Raw genomic sequence first — 16706 nt, forward strand, 5'->3', positions numbered from 1 at the left:
CGGGGGCGTGAGCAGGAAAGGCACGAGGCAGCAGAGGTCTGGGCTTGTCCTGGCGCCGCTGAGTTCAGGAAGCAGGCAGGGCTGAGGGGTGAGGGCGTGAGCACTCCTGGCCCCTCCAAGACCTCTTCGAGGCCTTGTTTCTGCTGCCAACAATTCCCTGGCGCCATCGGGCCCAGCGACCCAGCGGCCCCGGGGACTGGGTGAGAGGGCTTGCATTCCGGAGAGTGGCGGCTTTCTCCGGAGGACGAGCGAGGACAGGAGGGGAGGCCACATCACCTGGAACTGTCGGGCTGGCACCAGCGGGGTCCCCGCAGGACCTCGTCTCCTCACCAGTGAAAGGATGTTGGAAGGGGGCCAACCTAAGGGGCCATGACGGCTCCTCTCTCCCCTGAGATCTGCCTCCAAGATCAGGGCAGCCAGGCCACCACCTCCAGGCAGCCCTCCCTGACTGTACTGTTCCAACGACACGGAGAGCTCCTGCCATGGAAATCGCCCGCTTTCTTGCTCAAGTAAACTGTGTCTGAGGCTGCCGATGACGGCCCTGCTGGGAAGCCCCTGGACAGGCAGCTCTCGTCTAAGTGGGCAGCCCATGCCCTCACTGGCAGCCCTGTCAGAGCCGACGGCTGTCTTCCCACGGATCCCCCTCTTTTCTGGCAGGTGTCTGTCCCTGCCTGACGGGCACATGGCCAGTGAAGCCTCAGGTGCCCGTGAGGATGGGACAGGGGTGCAGTGGGGGGAACCGGCAGCCCGGCAGCCTCGTGCTCAAACTTCCACTCCTGGTCTGGACCCCTAGCTCTACCAGGCCCTACAGGAAACCCAATCCCCCAAACCCGTTGTTCTAGTAGCTTCTCTGCCCCTGGCCTCAGTGAGTCATCCCTCCGCACCTGTCATTCCCACCCCACCCCCCATGCCAGTCACCACCCTGTCACTGAGCCCCACATCCTGCTTCCTGAGGCCTCCTTCATCTGTCCATGACGGGCTGTGCCCGATGAATTCCAGGCCTCAGAGCTTGGGGTGACCTCCTCTCTCTGGCTGAGTGCACAGTTCCCCCATATTACCTGCCTCGTCAAAAGAGGCCCCAGCTACCCTGCATAAGGCCCAGGGAGCCTGGGACCAGCCCGGGGACAGGCTCAGACTGCTGGTGTGGGGCTGCCCCGGGGGCTTGCCGGCATCCCTCCCTGCACCGCCGGGGTCCTGGAAGGAAACGCTCTGCCGGCCTTGCGCCTCTGGCCACGTCCCACCAGGGCCAGCAGCATCTTTAGGGAGGGCGGCCCAGAGGGTCAGGCCGCACGTTCCCGGCCCCTTGGCACCACGAGGCGGCCGGCCTCGCCCAGGTGGGGCCCCGCTCAGGAGCTGGCTTGTGCAGGGCACGCGGGAGGAAGGGCCAAGGGCTCCCAGATCTCCCCGGCCTGAGCCCACAGGGCTCCCAAGAGCTGCAGGCTGGCTCCGCCCCTGCCCTCCCCCCAGCCCAGGGCCGCCTTCCCAGCCACAGGCCCTGCCCCTCCAGTACTTGCAGGAAGGGGGCTGGCGCAGGCCCAGGGCCAAGTTCTGTGCTCTGGCCTGACTCCCCGTCACCCCGTCACAGTCAGCGTGGCCTGCCAGGACAGGATCAGGGGAGGCCTCCATAGGGGACCCCCCAGAACCCAGCAGGGTCTGCCGGGCACAGCCGAGCGGCGGGAGGGGCCGTGGCCAGCCAGCAGACAGGGAAAGCTTCAGGGAAGGGAGGACCGTGCCTGCGCGTAGGGGCGGGGTCTTCCCTCCCCACGAGCGCTCTGAGACGGTGACGGTGACGTTGGGGGGATCTACCCAGCGCCCTGCACCCCTGACCTGGAAGAGCTCACTGCCCTTGGGGACCAGAGCAGGAGACAGAGAGGCCTGGTCCCAAGGCCGGATAAAGGCTGCTGGTCCTCCACCGTGTCCGGAGCAAGTGCAGAGTACTGGAGGGGCGGCGTCCAAGGCAGGGCCGCTGCAGACTCAGGGGCCCTTGGGGTCTCTGGGTCAGTGAACCCTTGAGTCTCTGCCTCCACCCCCACCCTTCCCCCATCAGCTCTGCCCCTGCGCCTCCCCCTGATGCACCTGGTCCGGGCTCACGTCTCTGCAGGTTCATCCACAGGCTTGTCCGGCCGCCGGTCCCGCCCCAGGACGGCCTCCTCCCTCCTCACTACCCTGAGGTCCTGACCTCTCAGCAAGATGCCTTGCTCGCCTAGGGGTCCTTCTCCCAACACCCCGTGGGCCCACCGAGCAGTCTTGAGCCCCAAGCCCAGGAAGCCAGGGCCAGAGCCTACACCTGCCTCGCTTGCCCCCGGGCACAACTCTGGCTCCCCACAGGGCACCTGCCTAGGCTTGTGACTCCGTCGACCTTATCTGAGGGTCAGGGTGAGGGAGGGAGTGGAAAGTCCGAGACGAAGCAATCTAGGGACGGACGGAGCATCGGAGAGAGGAGCCGGCGCTGAGCTACAGAGCCTGCTGAGGCCTCGTCAGAGCTGAGATGGGGGACGGCAGACCCCTGCCCCGTGGGGACAGGCAGCCAAGGCGCAGCGATCCCTCCAGGCGGCAGGGGCAGGGGCAGCCATGCACCGGGCTGGTGGGCGTGGGCCAGCCAGGGTGGGGCAGCTGGAATGCCGCTGGCTGGGTCCCCACCTTCACCCCTCCCACCAGCACCGGTCCTGGGCTATAAGGTCTCCAGAGAGGAGGGGCCCCCACTGCTCCCAGAGACGCCCCGAGATGAAGACAGCTCTCCTGCTCCTTGCTGTGCTGGCCGTGGCTGCTGGGCCAGGTGGGTGAGGGGCTGGGCAGGGGGCGGGGGGCAGGCAGCAGGGACCTGCGGGACACGCGTGGGAAGCCTGCAGTACCCCCCATTAGGCTCCGGGCATTCTGGGCTCCCGGGATGCCAGACTCAGAATTTAAAACAAAACGAACCCAGGTCTTAGCTTAGTGGAATCAGATGTAACATATCACAGAGTCGGAGACGCTGAGAATCGGCCCCCAGGATCCAACACAGAGAGGGAGAGCAGGGCGGGGAGCTGTCTTGAGACTCCCCCACCTCCGAGGATGACCAGCGGCCAGTCATCCAGCCCCTGACTCTGTCCCCAAGGCAACCCGCCTCCCGCAAGCTCAGCATGGTAGAGCTGAAACCCCCTGGCCCTGACTTAGCCTCAGGTCCTCATGACCGTGGTGGGGACCACTGGGGACAGGCTCTGGGGCGGGGCCAGCCATGGTGGGCTGCTCTCTGGAAGCGTCAGAGCTCCGGGACTCTCCCGTGGCAAGGTCCCCAGCCTGCACCAGCCACCTTGACACCCGTTCTCTAGACACGCCCGGCACAGGAGCCTCCTCCCACTGCCCCAGCCATGGAGGATCGTCACCTCCTGGCCCCGGGGGGTGTGTGCAGGAGCACCAGCGGGGTCCCCTCAGAGGGGCCGGTGGCAAGGCTGGCAGAGGGCTGTGGCCAGGCAGCGACCCCAGGCCCCCCGTGTCCCTCCCAGCCCGTGCTCCAGCCCCCCCTGTGTCCTTCCCCCCCCAGCCCGTGCCCTCCGCTGCCATGTTTGCTCCAGCTCCTCCAACTGCGAGAGACCCCAGACTTGTGCGGCCGGCTCGCGCTACTGCAGGACCAGGACCAAGGGTGAGTGCGGGCTGGGGCGGGGCTCTGTGCGAGTGCCCCAGGGCTCGCGGGACCATGGCCAGAAGGCTGGCAGGAGGATGTCCGTGTCGGTGGGTCCCGGGGCCCCAGGGGCGGGGGACTGGGACTTGGGGGCTACAGGGGCCGGCTGCCTGGGCTGGGGGGCCCGAAGCCGCGGTGCCGGCTGACCGAACCACCTGTCCGCAGTGGAGCCCCTGCTGGGGAACCTGGTGGAGAAGGACTGCGTGGAGGCGTGCACGCCCACGCACAGCCTGCCCGGCCAGGTGAGCAGCGGGGCGGCCGCCACCCTGTGCTGCCAGGACGACTTGTGCAACCGGAGCCTGCAGAGCAGCGCGCCCGCCCGCACCCTGTCCCCCGGCGCCAGCCTCGGCCTGGCCCTAGCCCTCGGCCTCCTCGCCCTCCTCGCGGGCCCCAGCCTGTGACCTCCCCACGGCGGGGAACCCCATCCCTTTCCCAGGCCCTTCCTGCTCCACAGCCCCTCCCACTGGCCTGCGGGGAGGGGAGCTTGGGAAGCCCCTGGCTGAGCTGGCCTGCCAGGGTCTGGGGCCCCCTCTCCCAGACAGGACGGTGAGGTACGTCCCCGAGTGGCAGGAAGGCAGGGGACAGAAGGCATTTGGACCCCTTCTGACTGGACACTCATTCTGTTCGGGTTTTGTTTATTTTTCTATTTGCAGAGGAATAAATGACTGAAAATCACTGTGGCTGTGTCTGTGCTATCCAGGGGCTGCAGGGGGTGGGGAGGGGGCCATCCGGGCACACAGGCCCCCAGCTCCTGGGGCTTGTCACCCGGGCCCAGTCTTGGCATCGTGCACGAGGCCTGAAATGCCATCATCACTCCTCATCTTCAGAGGAGACATAACTCTCCCCAGGCGCCCTCTGCCAGCCCCAGAAGGGGGAATGCTCGGGGTGGGGGTTGGAGTGCAGGGCAGAAGGCTCGAGTGCTCTTTCTGGCACCCAGCCCAAGTGCTCAGACACACACACACACACACACACCCCAAATCCACCCTGGGGAGGTTGGCCAAGGGGGCTGCTGAGCTCACCAGGGATCGGGATCAACCCAAGGCAGGTAAACTGACCCTGACCCAGCTGCATGGCTTCAGGGCCCCACTGCCTGGGTTAGGGGCTTGCTGTCTGGATCCGGACAATTTGAACCATTGCATCTGGGAGTTCCCAGAACCCGGCAGGTGTCCAAGCCAGCAGCCTCCCCGCTCCTCGGGGGACCAGAGGCTTCTGGGGGCTTCCTCCACCCCTCGGATAGTCACCACGCTCTCAGGACTCACTGTGGGTCAGACAGAGGCCCAAGTCCAGTGCCGGCAAGGGGGAGTCCTGGCTGCTGGGGGCCCCAGCAGGGTGCAGGGCAGGGAGATGGTGAAGCTATGGGGCCCCCAGGAGCGGCGCCACGCGGCCTGAGCCGCGGGGCCTGGTGCCTGTGCTGCCGTCCCAGGAGCCTCGCACGGGCACCACCGTCTGACGCACCCGTGTCCCTGTGCGGCCCATGCGCGGAGGCTGCCCCAGCCCCACCCCCATCCCTGTTTCCCCACAGCTCTTTCCTCACCACCTGACCCACGGTGCTGTTTCATCAAGGCGCCCTCGAGGTACAGCGCGAAGCGCCCTCAAGTGTGCACAGCGATGGGCTTGGACATGTCGTGGGCATGAGGTTGTCACTACCATCAAGACAATGAGCACAGCCATTCCCCCCAAAGCCGCCCGCACCCCTGCCCGTGCCCCCTCCATCCTTCCCTGCGCACCCCACCCCGGGCAACCCCGGGTCTGCTCTGTTCCTGGCCGTGTTCTTCGCGACTGCTCAGACGGAGACCCCCACACTGCACAGCAGGCCACGTTGTCCAGAACTCGGTAAAACAGAGCCGACAGGATTCAGAGATGCAGCCCTGCTCTGGGGCGTCCCAGACTTCGCTCCTGGCCCTGCTGGAGCTCGGCTGTGCGGCCACCGTGCGGCCCAGCCGCCGTGGGCTGTGGCCCGTCCCTCCGTGCATCTGCCGGCCGGCAGCTGGCGTGTCCCCAGGCCCGAGCGCTCAGAGGGATGCTGCTATGGACACCCACATGCAGGTCTTCATGGGGACAGGCTTCCTCTCACTTGGGTAAAGGCCAGGAGGGGGTGCCGGGGGCAGAGGACAGAGGGATGCCTCCGGGTTGAGAGGCCACCAAACTGTTCTCCAAAGTGGCTGTTCTCCCCATGTTCTTTCTGGCAGAGGAAGAAGGTTCCGGTCACTGCACATCCGCGCCTTGCTGTGGTCAGTCTTCGACCGTCCTGATTCGGGGGCTGTGGGGTCTCCCTGCGGGTCCCGTTTGCACACCTCTCCTCGATCGACAGAGCATGTCGTGTGTGTTTGCGTCTGGGTACCTTCTCTGATAAATTGTTCGACTCCTTTTACTCCCTTGTCTCTTTTGGGTCATTTGGCTGATGATTATGTGTAAAAGCCGTTCACCCATTGTAGACACAACTCCTCGGACACAACAACTTGCAGATATGTTCTCCCGACCCGGCTGGTCTTGTCATTTTTATAACATTGTTCTGTGAAGAGTAAAAGTTCCGTTTTGATCAAGCCCCGTTTATGGGTTTCTTCTCTTAGGTCTGTGTTTTTAAAGAAGTGTCTGCCATACCCAAGGTCACTAAGATTTCCAGTGGTATCGCTCTTACGTAAGGCCTGTGACCCACTGCGAGCCCACGGATGGGACACACAGACAGACGTCAAGTTTGCTCGCATCTGGCCTCGCTGGTGGCAACGCTCGTCCTCTCTCCGTTGACATGACTTAGTACCTTTGTCAAAAGTCAGTCATACACATGGGGTCTGTCCTAGGCACTAGCTCTGTCCACTGGGTCTGTACGTCTGTCCTGACCCCTACCATACTACCGTGAGTATCTTAAGACTTAAAATCAAGTCTTGTGAGACCTCTACCCTTTATCTTCTTTCTCAAAAGGTTTTAGCTACTTCAGATCCTTTGCATTTCCATACAAATTTCTGAGTTAGTCTGCTCATTTCTTCAAGAAAAATACCCTTAGGCTTTGGGCTGGGAATGGGCCGAGTCCACAGAGGGTCTCAGGGAGAAGTTAGGTCCCGTTGTGAATTCTGACTGCGAGTGTGTGTCACGCAGCGGGACGAGACTCTCCATCTGGTGGAGCCCTTGGAAATGCATATCTGCACTGTTCCGTGGCTTTCAAAGGGAGCAGGCCTTCCCATCCTTCCTCAGTGTCGTCCCTAAACACTACATGGGACACTCTTCGTAATCCTTTTTTTTTTTTTTGAAAATTCCCCCAAATTTTCTATGTGAACAGTGCTGTCATCCGAAAACCGGGGGCGGTTTCACTTCCCTTCCAATCTTTGCGTCATTTTTTTTTTTAAAGATTTTATTTATTTATTTGACAGACAGAGATCCCAAGTAGGCAGAGAGGCAGGCAGAGAGAGAGGAGGAAGCAGGCTCCCTGCGGAGCAGAGAGCCCGATGCGGGGCTCGATCCCAGGACCCCGAGATCCTGACCTGAGCCGAAGGCAGTGGCTTTAACCCGCTGAGCCACCCAGCGCCCCAGTCTCTGCGTCGTTTATGTCTCTGTCCTGCCCGCTGCACCGCCAGGCTTGCCGCACGCGGCTGCGCACGCGCCGTCGGAGGCCCGTGGCCGGTCCTTCCAGACCAGAGGGAGGAGCCGCAGGGCTTCTGCAGGAGCCTTCATCGGGCTAAGACAGCTCCCCCGTTCCTGGTTTGCCGAGACCTTGGTTGCTTGGTGACTGGGTGGGTTGGTTTAATCAGAAACGGACGTGAGATTTTATGAAACATTTTCCTCAAATCTATGCAGACGGTCGTCTTGTGGACACGGCGAGTCACACGTGGTCTTCGATGTCAACGCCGCCTTGGGCCTAATCACGTTGCATTTCTTTTTCTCTATTTTCAGATGCGTTTACTATGCTTTCGTTCCTAACTTCTACAGCTAAGTCCGGGCGGGGCGCAGGCCCACTGTGGTGCCCAGCAATGTCTGAGTCTGGTTCTGGGTCTCAGAGGGAGGGTGGCCTCCCAGCCCTTCCAGACTTTTCTTCCAAAGACAGAGGGGTCTCCATTATGCGTTTCCTGGCCCGAGAACGAAGCCGGCCTGTACACGTGTAGGGCCTGGCCCAATTCCTCTCACCTGTGGGACGCACCAGCGTAATGTTGTCACAACCTGTCCCCATGTCCCCTTTCTCATCCCTGCTTTGCGCTGGTCTCTGTTTGATCCGTCTACACAGAGGTTCAAGAATCATACCGATGTTCTCCAAGAGTCAGCTTTCGGTTTGGCCGATTTCATTGTTGTTTTTCTTCTGCTTTTTTCACAGGTTTTTCTCTTTTTTGGCTCTTATTTGTATTATTCCTTTTATCTTGTTTCCTTGGGCTTTGCTATGCTCTTGTTCTAGTCTCACTGTGTTGAGAGCTTTCTGGTTTTCTACCATGAGCCGCAAGGATGCTCCCCGTCCCAACCCTGCTTCCACGGTGCCCACGGACCTCCCTGGGTTGCCTTCACTTTCCGTGGCCTGGAAATTCTTTCTTATTTCCTGGCAAACTTCTCCTCTGGCCTGGCAGTTACCTAGAACGCTGGGCTCAGTGTCGAAATACCTGGGCGCTCCCACACATACTTGTCTGTTGCTTGTTTCTGATTCCAAGCTGTCCGAGGAAACCCCTCATCCAATTCCAGTCCCTGTGAGTGTACCGGGATTTGTCCTATGGCCCCAGAGCACAGGCTGTCCCGGGAAATGCTCTGTCCCGAGCCGGCCGGGCACAGGGCTCCCTGCCCACGCAGCGGGCGGCTGTGCTGCTCAGGTCCTCTCTGCCCTCCCTGGGTTTGCGCATTTCTGCTCTCGGATCCTGAGGGTGGAGGAAGGAGGAATCACCCTCGGACTGTGCGTGTGAGTTTCTTCTTCTCTCTTCCCTTCTGCCAGGCCCCCGCGCTGGTGTGTTCCAAAGCGCCACTGTCAGGGACGGGAACATTTAGGGTCGTTCTGTGCCTTTCTAAGCCGATCCCTTCGCACTTACAGAGTGTCCCCTGTCCTCACTGGCTAAATCCTCGGCTCCGGGCGCACTGTGTCTGCTGGGACTGCGCCCGACCGTGCTTTCCCGTCCGCCGTGTCGCGTGGATCTCTGTCCTGCGCGCTCAGCGGGAACGGAGGGCGCCTGAGGACGGCACCGCGAGGCTCTGTCCCTGCTTCTCTCCGGGCGTCCGGGCCGCCCAGCGGGGTTTCGGGTGCAGAGTCCGTTGTCCGGCCCTTATCTTCTCCTTGGCGCCCGAGCTGCCCCCCAGCCTTCTCTGTGACTCGCAGATTAATTTTTTCTGATTCCGTCGAATCCCCTTTGCTCCGTTCTCCGGCGCAGCTCTCCGACTCCGCTTTCCGCTCCTCCCCTGCGCGCGCGCTTGCTCTGGCGTTTGTCCGTCTTCAGCGGACGCCGTCGGGCTCCAGAGCGCACGCGGCGCTGCGCTTCCCTTCTGTCCGCACCGCGTGGCCGCGACCCTCGCGCGACTCCTGCACTTGCTGAGCAGCTCCTCACGGAGCAGAACCGCGTCTGCTCCAAGCGGCCACTTACCTCCCAATTCCAAAGTAAGAAAAAAAGGACGGGGGTGGAGGGGCGTCCCACGCCCCCTCCACGCCCCTCCACGCCCCTCCGCGCTCCCTCCACACCCCTCCGCGGCCCCTCCACGCCCCTCCGCGCTCCCTCCACGCCCCCTCCACGCCCCTCCACGCCCCTCCACGCCCCTCCGCGCCCCCTCCACGCCCCCTCCACGCCCCTCCGCGGCCCCTCCACGCACCCCCACCCCCTCCACGCTGCCCTGGGCGAGGGCTTCGCGGCACCGCCCCCTGCACTTTCAGACTCCACCGCTGGGTTCTGCGGTCCCTGACATTCCCTCTGTCTCTGCCACTAGTGCACCGGGCAGCTCTGTCCCCGCGCTCTCTGGAGCGGTCCCCGGGGTTCCCTCACTGTCGCTGCTTCTCCACACCTGCCTCCAGACGTGCTCTGGCCTGGTTTTCTTCATATTTCTTGTACTTTGTATTCATTGAGTTTCTAGGTTCCATGGATTTATAGTTCTCAACAAATTCGGGAAAATGTGGCCATTATTTCTTGGAAGCATTTTTTCTCGCCTCTCCTTCTGGGACTCCGGTGACGCACACGGGGGCCGCTGGAAGCTGCGGCCAGGCTGTCCCTGCTCATTGTTTCCTGGCAGCCTCTGCCTGGTGCTTTACCCTCAAGCCTCTGATCTTGACCCGCAGACTCCAGTGGACCGTTAATTACCCCCCAGCACGTTTTTCATCACAGACCCATTTTTTATCGTTAGAAATTCAGTTTGTACTTTTGTACTTCCCACAGCTCCCTGACACAGTCATGCTCCCCTCTGCCTGCTTGAGTATGGGAAATATGGTGTCTGGTTGGTTTTTTTTGTTTGTTTGTTTGTTTTTTGTTTTTTTTTTTTAAGATTTTATTTATTTGACAGAGAGAGACAAAGGGAAGGAACACAAGTAGTGGGAGAGGGAGAAGCAGGCTCACCGATGAGCACAGAGCCCTACGTGGGGCTTCATCCTGGGACTCCAGGGATCATGACCCGAGCCAAAGGCAGACACTTAACAACTATGGTGTCTGTTTTAATGTGCATGCTCAATAACACTACTGGCTGTGTCATTTGTGGGTCTGTTTCTAATGATTTTTTTCTCCCCACCATGGGTCTCATTTTTCCTGCTTCTTCCCATGCCTGATGGTGTTTTCCCTCGGATGCCAGGCACTTAATTAGATGTTACATTGTGGAATGCTGGCTTATTTTCTCTTTCCAGCTTTGTCTTAGGATGCAATGAAATTACTTGGAGATGACTGGACCCCTTCAAGGCTTTGTTAGGTGGGACCAGACGTGATCTGTGATCCAGGCGAGTAGTGCCCACGATGAAGACGATTTCCTTCTGAGCACTCCGCCTGGTGACCCCATATTTTAAGGTTTCTGGTCCCAGCTCACACAGGTGAACCCCCAGCCCCGTGTGACTCTGGGGACTGTTTTGCTGCCCCTTGTCAACAGCCCCTCTGCTCACCTCCTCTCTCTTGAGCAGCCCTAGAGCACGCAGGCTCTGTTCGGCCCCCCGAGGTAAAGCCTGCAGTCCCTTCTGCGAAGCCCTTCCTCCAGAGTCCCGGACTCTGCTGGCCTGTCATGCAATGTCCAAAAAACGCTGCTTCATTTATTCTCCCTTTTTTGCTTGCTTAAGGCAAGGCGGTAAACCCAGTTCTCATTAATGCGCATAGCCTGATGCTGAAGCCGGTGGTGTGCTCTGGTTTTGACCCATGTGTTTATTCTCTGCCCTGTTTTAGAGTGTGAGCTTCATGAGGATGAGATATTTGGGGTACGTGGGACGGACATCTCAGTGACCACTGGCAAACAGGGTGACCAACCATTCTAGTCTGCCCACAGAGATTGCCTCCATGGGTCTGGAGGCTCAGTGCCTAGGGCCCCCCCCAAACAATTCACCTCCTTTCAAAACAAAACAAAAAACACCAAACACACACACACACACACACACACACACACACACACACAGAAAAAAAACCCTTATATGTAGTCAAATGGAATGTTGTGTTTTTGCATCAAAAAAAAAAAAAAAAGAAAAAAAGAAAAACTTAGGGCCCATGAAAATCTTAAATTTCACCTAAATCAGAACAAAAACTAAATGTTGAAGTGAAGTTATGTAAGTAAAAACCAGGTATTTCATATTGATACTATGGTTGGAGGGGCCCTGAAGTTATGGGATTCAATTTCAAGTCTTGCCGTTACGCTTTGCTAGACGGGACCAGGGACCGATGCGGGGACTGAAGGCCGGAAATGCTCGGTAAAATGCAGAAGTCACTCAGCAGCTAAGGCAGGGCCAGGTAGGGACCCAGGCAGGCTGAACAGGGAGCCGGGTCCAGGGGTCACTGCGCCCTGGGACAGCTCCATGCAGCACCTCCGCTGAACTGGGCTCGAGGACTAGGGCCTGGGTGGTGGCATGGAGGAGGGGTCCAAGTGCACCTGGCAGCAGCAGGAGGAGACTGGGAGAGCCCGAAGCTTCAACGGAGTCGCTGCGGCCAGACCCCGTGGAGGTAGCTCCTGAACGGCGCGCGCATCTGAGGATCGCGTGGGGATCCCCGTCTGGCCGCACTCCGGTGCGGACGCCGCGGACGCCGGGGCTGGGGTCTGAATCCCCGTGGGCGGCGGGCGGACTGAAGCGAGATGGGAGGGGCGTTGGGGTGGAGCCTGGGCCGACCTGGGGCGGGGGCGGAGATAGCGGAGCCGGCGCGGGGCTGAGACTGGGCGGAGCTGGGGCGTGACCGAGAAGAAACGGAACCGGGGGCGGAGCTGGGACGAGGCGGGGAGCGGGCGGATCTGGGGGAGTGGCCAAAATGACCGCGAGTCGGGGGCGGAGCCGGGGCGAGGATTGGGCCGAGCTGGGAAGGGGGTGGAGCCGGAGCAGGACCGAGACTGGGCAGTGGGCGGGGCCGAGGCTAAATAGTGCCAGGGACGGAGCTGGAGAGGGGGCGGGGAAGGGGCGGGGCTGAGACTGACTGGAGTTCGGGGCGGAGACTGGGAAGAGCTGGGGAGGGGCGGGCCCGGGACGGGCCGGGGCGGGCCGGGGCCGGGCCGGGGCGGGCCCAAAGCCGGCCGGGGGCGGGCCGGGGCGGGGCCTCCAGCGGAGAGCTCACGCGCGGCGGGTGGCTTCCAGCCGCACAGGCCGCGGAGGGGCACTGCCGCGTGGTCATCGCGGGGCGCTCGGACCATCCTGCTGTCAGACCCGGGGCTCGGCGAGCGGCCGCGGGGGAGTCCCGGGCTCAGCGGAGGTACGGTGTGCTGAAGGTGACGGTTGAGGTCACCCGAAACCTTCCCCTTCGGCTGGGGACCGCAATCTTCGGGGCGGAGCTCTCCGGGAGGGGCGGGAAGCGCTGGAGCCGCGGCTCGGCCTCGCTCAGGCCTCGGGCGCCCTGAAGTCGGCTCTCGGGAAACGGGGCCTGAAGAAGTGCGGGTTTGACGTGCTGGGGAGGGCGGAGTCTAATTTAGTCCGCTGGGGTGGGGACGCGCACCCCCACCAGCCCCGAATGTCCCCGCAGGGCGGAGGGGAGTCCTAGTCCAAATTCCGCACCCCACCCCCGCCCCGCCTCTCCCCGGAGACTGGATGTCTCCATCCCAGACACCGTAGGGGAACTGGGAAGTTATTCTGCTGCTGTTCGCCCAGTGCCCCTCCGCCTGGCCCGAGCTCAGCACTGCGCGGAGCTGCGGCTGCGGCCAGGGACGCAGACCTGGAAGGCCCAAGTAGGGCGGGGCTCTGGAGGTCTTCAGGGGAGCGCGGCCCCCGCCTGGGCCCTGAAAGGAGCAGGAGTGGGGACCCACTCAGGGATACCCCAGTGACATGACTTTGGAATATAGATGAGGTTTGGTGGAGTGGGGTCTGGAGCCGGTGCCCAAGAGAGAATTCTTGAGAGGTCTTTGGTGCAAATTGGTGGTTTTATTAAAGCCCAGGGATGGGACCTGCGGGCAGAAAGAGCTGCACTGGGGTCCTGAGGAGCAAATGACTATGTACCATGGGGTTGGGGGAGGTATGGAGAAAGGGAGTTTTTCAAAAGAACTTTTATATGCTCAAGAGGACCTGCAGGGTACTGGAGGCCTCGCCATTGTCCAGGTTATTTCCCCGTAGCAAAGCACAGTAACATTAAGACAGTTGGGAGCTTCTGGGAAGAACATCACATGTCCCCCCAGGAGTGGGCGGCAGTGGGGGGGGGGTTGTAGGGTGTCACCTTCTGCTTCTTCAGCTAGCCTTCTGCTCCCTCATCACTGGGAGCAAGGGTGGGGGGGAGCCGAGAGGAGAGACCCAGCCCTGGGGCCCAGTCCTGCACTCAGGGCCCTAGGTGATGGGGGGGGGGGGCAGCGTGTCAGGCTCCCACGGGGCCCTGCAGGGACCGCCCCCCGAGAGTCTGCGCCACAGGTCTCCTGTTTCGCGGATGCCTGCCTCTCCCCTTGGAATATCCCCACCCTGGTCCCTTCTCATCTCTTTTCATGTTCCTTTCTTCAGGAAGCCTGACACTCTGGGTAGGGTGGCCCTTCTGCGCAGGTCCCCTGAGGTCCCTCAGTCCTCCTGGTGACCACCTGTCTTTGTCTCCCTCTGTGCAGCGCTGCAGTGCTTTGAGGCAACCAGGAGCTCCTGGATGGCAGGGGTCGTCTGACCCCCTGTGCCCTGCCCAGCCCACCACTCCCACTCTGTCCTCTTACCTCCAGCCATGGCGGCCCTCCTCACCCTGTTCCTGGCAGCCCTGGTGGGCCTCCCTCTAGGTAAGACAGTTGGAGAACAGAGCGATGCACAGACCCCTGTTCGGGGGGTGGGGGGGAGAACAGGTGGGCCAGAAATGGGGAGGGAGACCAGAAGGCCTGACCACCTCCATCCAGCTGTTCTGCCCTGAGGAAGGTGACAGGGCCTGGGGTCTGACGGGCTGGAGGAGGGGCCTCTCCAATCCAGCTCCCACCCCATGCCCTGACCCCCAGCCCAGGCTCTAGACTGCCACGTGTGCGCCTACAATGGAGAGAACTGCTTCAACCCCATGCGTTGCCCAGCCATGGTCTCCTACTGCATGACCACGCGCACGTGTGAGTCCGCGGGCGCCCCCTGCTGCCCTTCCTGGGGAGGGGGTGTGAGGGCTGTCCTCCCCTGCCCCGGGCAGTGTGGGACCGGGAGGAGGGAGCCTCCCTGCTGCCCTGGGATTGTGGGAGCACCTGGCTGGGGGAGACCCGGCCAGGGTGGACCAACCCTGGCCCCTCGCCTGCCTCCCCTCTGCAGACTACACCCCGACCAGGATGAAGGTCAGCAAGTCCTGCGTGACCAGCTGCTTTGAGACCGTGTATGACGGTTACTCCAAACACGCCTCCACCACCGCCTGCTGCCAGTACGACCTCTGTAACAGCGCTGGCCTCGCCGTGCCCGGGACCCTGGCCCTGGCGCCCGTTCTCCTGGCTACCCTCTGGGGTCTGCTCTAAACCCCACCCCCCAGGACCCACTCCAGGACAAAGTCCTGAGAGGTTCAGCCTTTCCCTTTGACCCCGCACACCCCACCCACCAGCTGCACCCCACCCCCACCCCCACCCAGCTACCCCCAGCACTGCCTGCTAGAGGGACTCCCTCGCCTGCCTGCCACCCTGGGCCTCACTGGGCCTCGCTCCCAGACCACGACCTTCTGTTCTTGAAAGGTCGATGTAGGCCCAGCCCTCCCAGAGGAGCCTGGTGAAGTGTGCTGCTTAGCTGGGGTCCTCTGCTGGCTGGGGAACACTGATTTGAAGGGAGACTTGGCCCGCCTTCCTGGCAGCTCTGGGAGCCAGGCTCCGCCCCAGTCCACCAGGAAGTGTGGGGAGCCGTGGGGGAACAAGTGGGGACCCAGGATGGGTGAGGGGCCATCCTGGGAAGAAGGGCTTTCTGGGGCACCAGGAGGGCTGTCTTTGTGCCTCTGACTGAGGGAGCTGCCCCGAGGGAGCTGTGGCTTAGAGGCCTGAGGGAGGCCGGTCTTTGTCCCCATCTGTTGTCCCAGGTAGAAGTGCCAGGAACCCCCCTTGGCTGGGGTTTGGGGGTGGACTCAACCTAAAGAGCACCCTGAGCGCCTCCCCCGCCCCCAGAAACCTGGTAAGGGAGTCTTCCGTTTTTGACTCTCCCCCTTCCCCACCCTGGCCTGAGGCTGGCAGGCACTTGGGGGGGGGGGGGAGCTATATTTGGTGAAGCCCAGAGCTGACACCAGGACTATTTTTGGCAGGGAGGGAAGCAAGCTTGGGGGGGGGGGGGTGGCCTCTGACTCTGCCTGAGCCGGGAGAGAGAGGTCCCCCCGGGGCTGAAGAGCTCCCTCCTTGATGTGAAGAGCGGCGTGCTGGTGCCCTCAAGCCGGTGGGGCATTGGGACCCCCAAGAGCCCAAGAATTGGCATTATTTAAAGGGTGCCCAGCCTAGGTGAACCCCATCCCTGTCCTGGTTTGGGTAACAAGAGTCCTCCCAGCATGGACCGTGCTGGGTAAGGGTGGCCTGGGAAACACGTCTTCCTGCCAGTGGGGCCAGGCTGTGCACATGTCCTCATGCCCCAGGGCACACAGGGCTTGAGGCCTTACCTGACCAGTGTCCCCAGCTCCAGCGTCCGTAGAGGAGCCCCTTCAAGCTGTCTGGGCCTAAGTTGGCAGGACAGTGGCAAATGCTTCTATGGTGGGATTGTCCCTGGGACTCAGGAGCCCGTGGCCCAAGAGCGTGGCTCTCATGGTGGGGGTGGGGGTGTGGAGCTGGACAGTGTGCCCAGAGAGTTTCACCCAGGCCCTTCTGGAACTCAAGGGACTGGGAGACCCTCGGGCGGGGTCCTCAGGCTTGACTGGCTGCCTGGACCTCCCAGAACGTCCTGGAAGATGGGCCTCATCCTGGGCCAGAAGGCGCTGCACTCAAGGACCACCTGGTCACCAGCTCAGTCCCCACAGAGACCTGGGCGTCTCTGTCCTCCACAGCCCAGTCCAGTGTGAGCGCTCCCTGGGGGAGGCTGGGAGCAAGCCGGACCCCAGCCACGGTTCCCAAAGGTCCAGCAGGAGCCCCCAGGAGTGATCAGCCTCGGGGAAGTGACCCAGCTCGCCCACAGAGCTGGCTGGAAGGTCGGCCCAGGCCTCTGGCTGCAGAAGCCTGCTAGGAGGAAGGGTGGACGTGAGCCTGCAGCCCCAGCCGCCCTTGGCCTCCTGACTCAGTGGGAGAGGCTTGGAAGCAGTTGTTAGCTTGTGTAAGACTTGTCCCGGGTCAGCAGCGTCCTAGGCCACAGCTGGGAGGAGCACAGGATCAGTCCTCCCTTGCCCCGGTGGGTGATGATCTTAGAGACCTGCCTGGCCACCTTGGGGTTCTGGGGTCCCCGAGAGCAGGGAGCCGGTATTGCTGCAGTATAGGGGTGCTTATACCTGCCTTCTGTCCCCATCTGCCCATCCTCCGCTGTGACCCGATCCAAGGCCAAGACCCAGAACATTGCACCCGGCCTGCAGGACCATGCCACACCCCTCCCCCACGCTCCCACAGCCCCGTGGCTGGCTGGGCTGTCCCC

General features: G+C 62.0%; 2 protein-coding genes across 2 annotated transcripts; both read left to right on the top strand.

Annotated features, from left to right (window-relative positions):
• Positions 1-2653: 2653 nt before the first annotated feature.
• LY6D (lymphocyte antigen 6 family member D) lies at positions 2654-4333 on the top strand. Its single transcript, XM_059168824.1, has 3 exons — positions 2654-2776; positions 3521-3619; positions 3824-4333. The coding sequence occupies exons 1-3, from the start codon at positions 2725-2727 to the stop codon at positions 4057-4059; spliced, it is 387 nt and encodes a 128-aa protein (XP_059024807.1). The 5' UTR covers positions 2654-2724; the 3' UTR covers positions 4060-4333.
• A 7946-nt stretch (positions 4334-12279) lies between these two features.
• On the top strand, positions 12280-16185 carry LYNX1 (Ly6/neurotoxin 1). Its single transcript, XM_059168829.1, has 4 exons — positions 12280-12459; positions 13784-13942; positions 14153-14254; positions 14445-16185. The coding sequence occupies exons 2-4, from the start codon at positions 13891-13893 to the stop codon at positions 14639-14641; spliced, it is 351 nt and encodes a 116-aa protein (XP_059024812.1). The 5' UTR covers positions 12280-12459; positions 13784-13890; the 3' UTR covers positions 14642-16185.
• The last annotated feature ends 521 nt before the right edge of the window (positions 16186-16706 follow it).

Source organism: Mustela lutreola, chromosome 3 (assembly GCF_030435805.1).
Source record: "Mustela lutreola isolate mMusLut2 chromosome 3, mMusLut2.pri, whole genome shotgun sequence".
NCBI classification, from domain to species: domain Eukaryota; kingdom Metazoa; phylum Chordata; class Mammalia; order Carnivora; family Mustelidae; genus Mustela; species Mustela lutreola.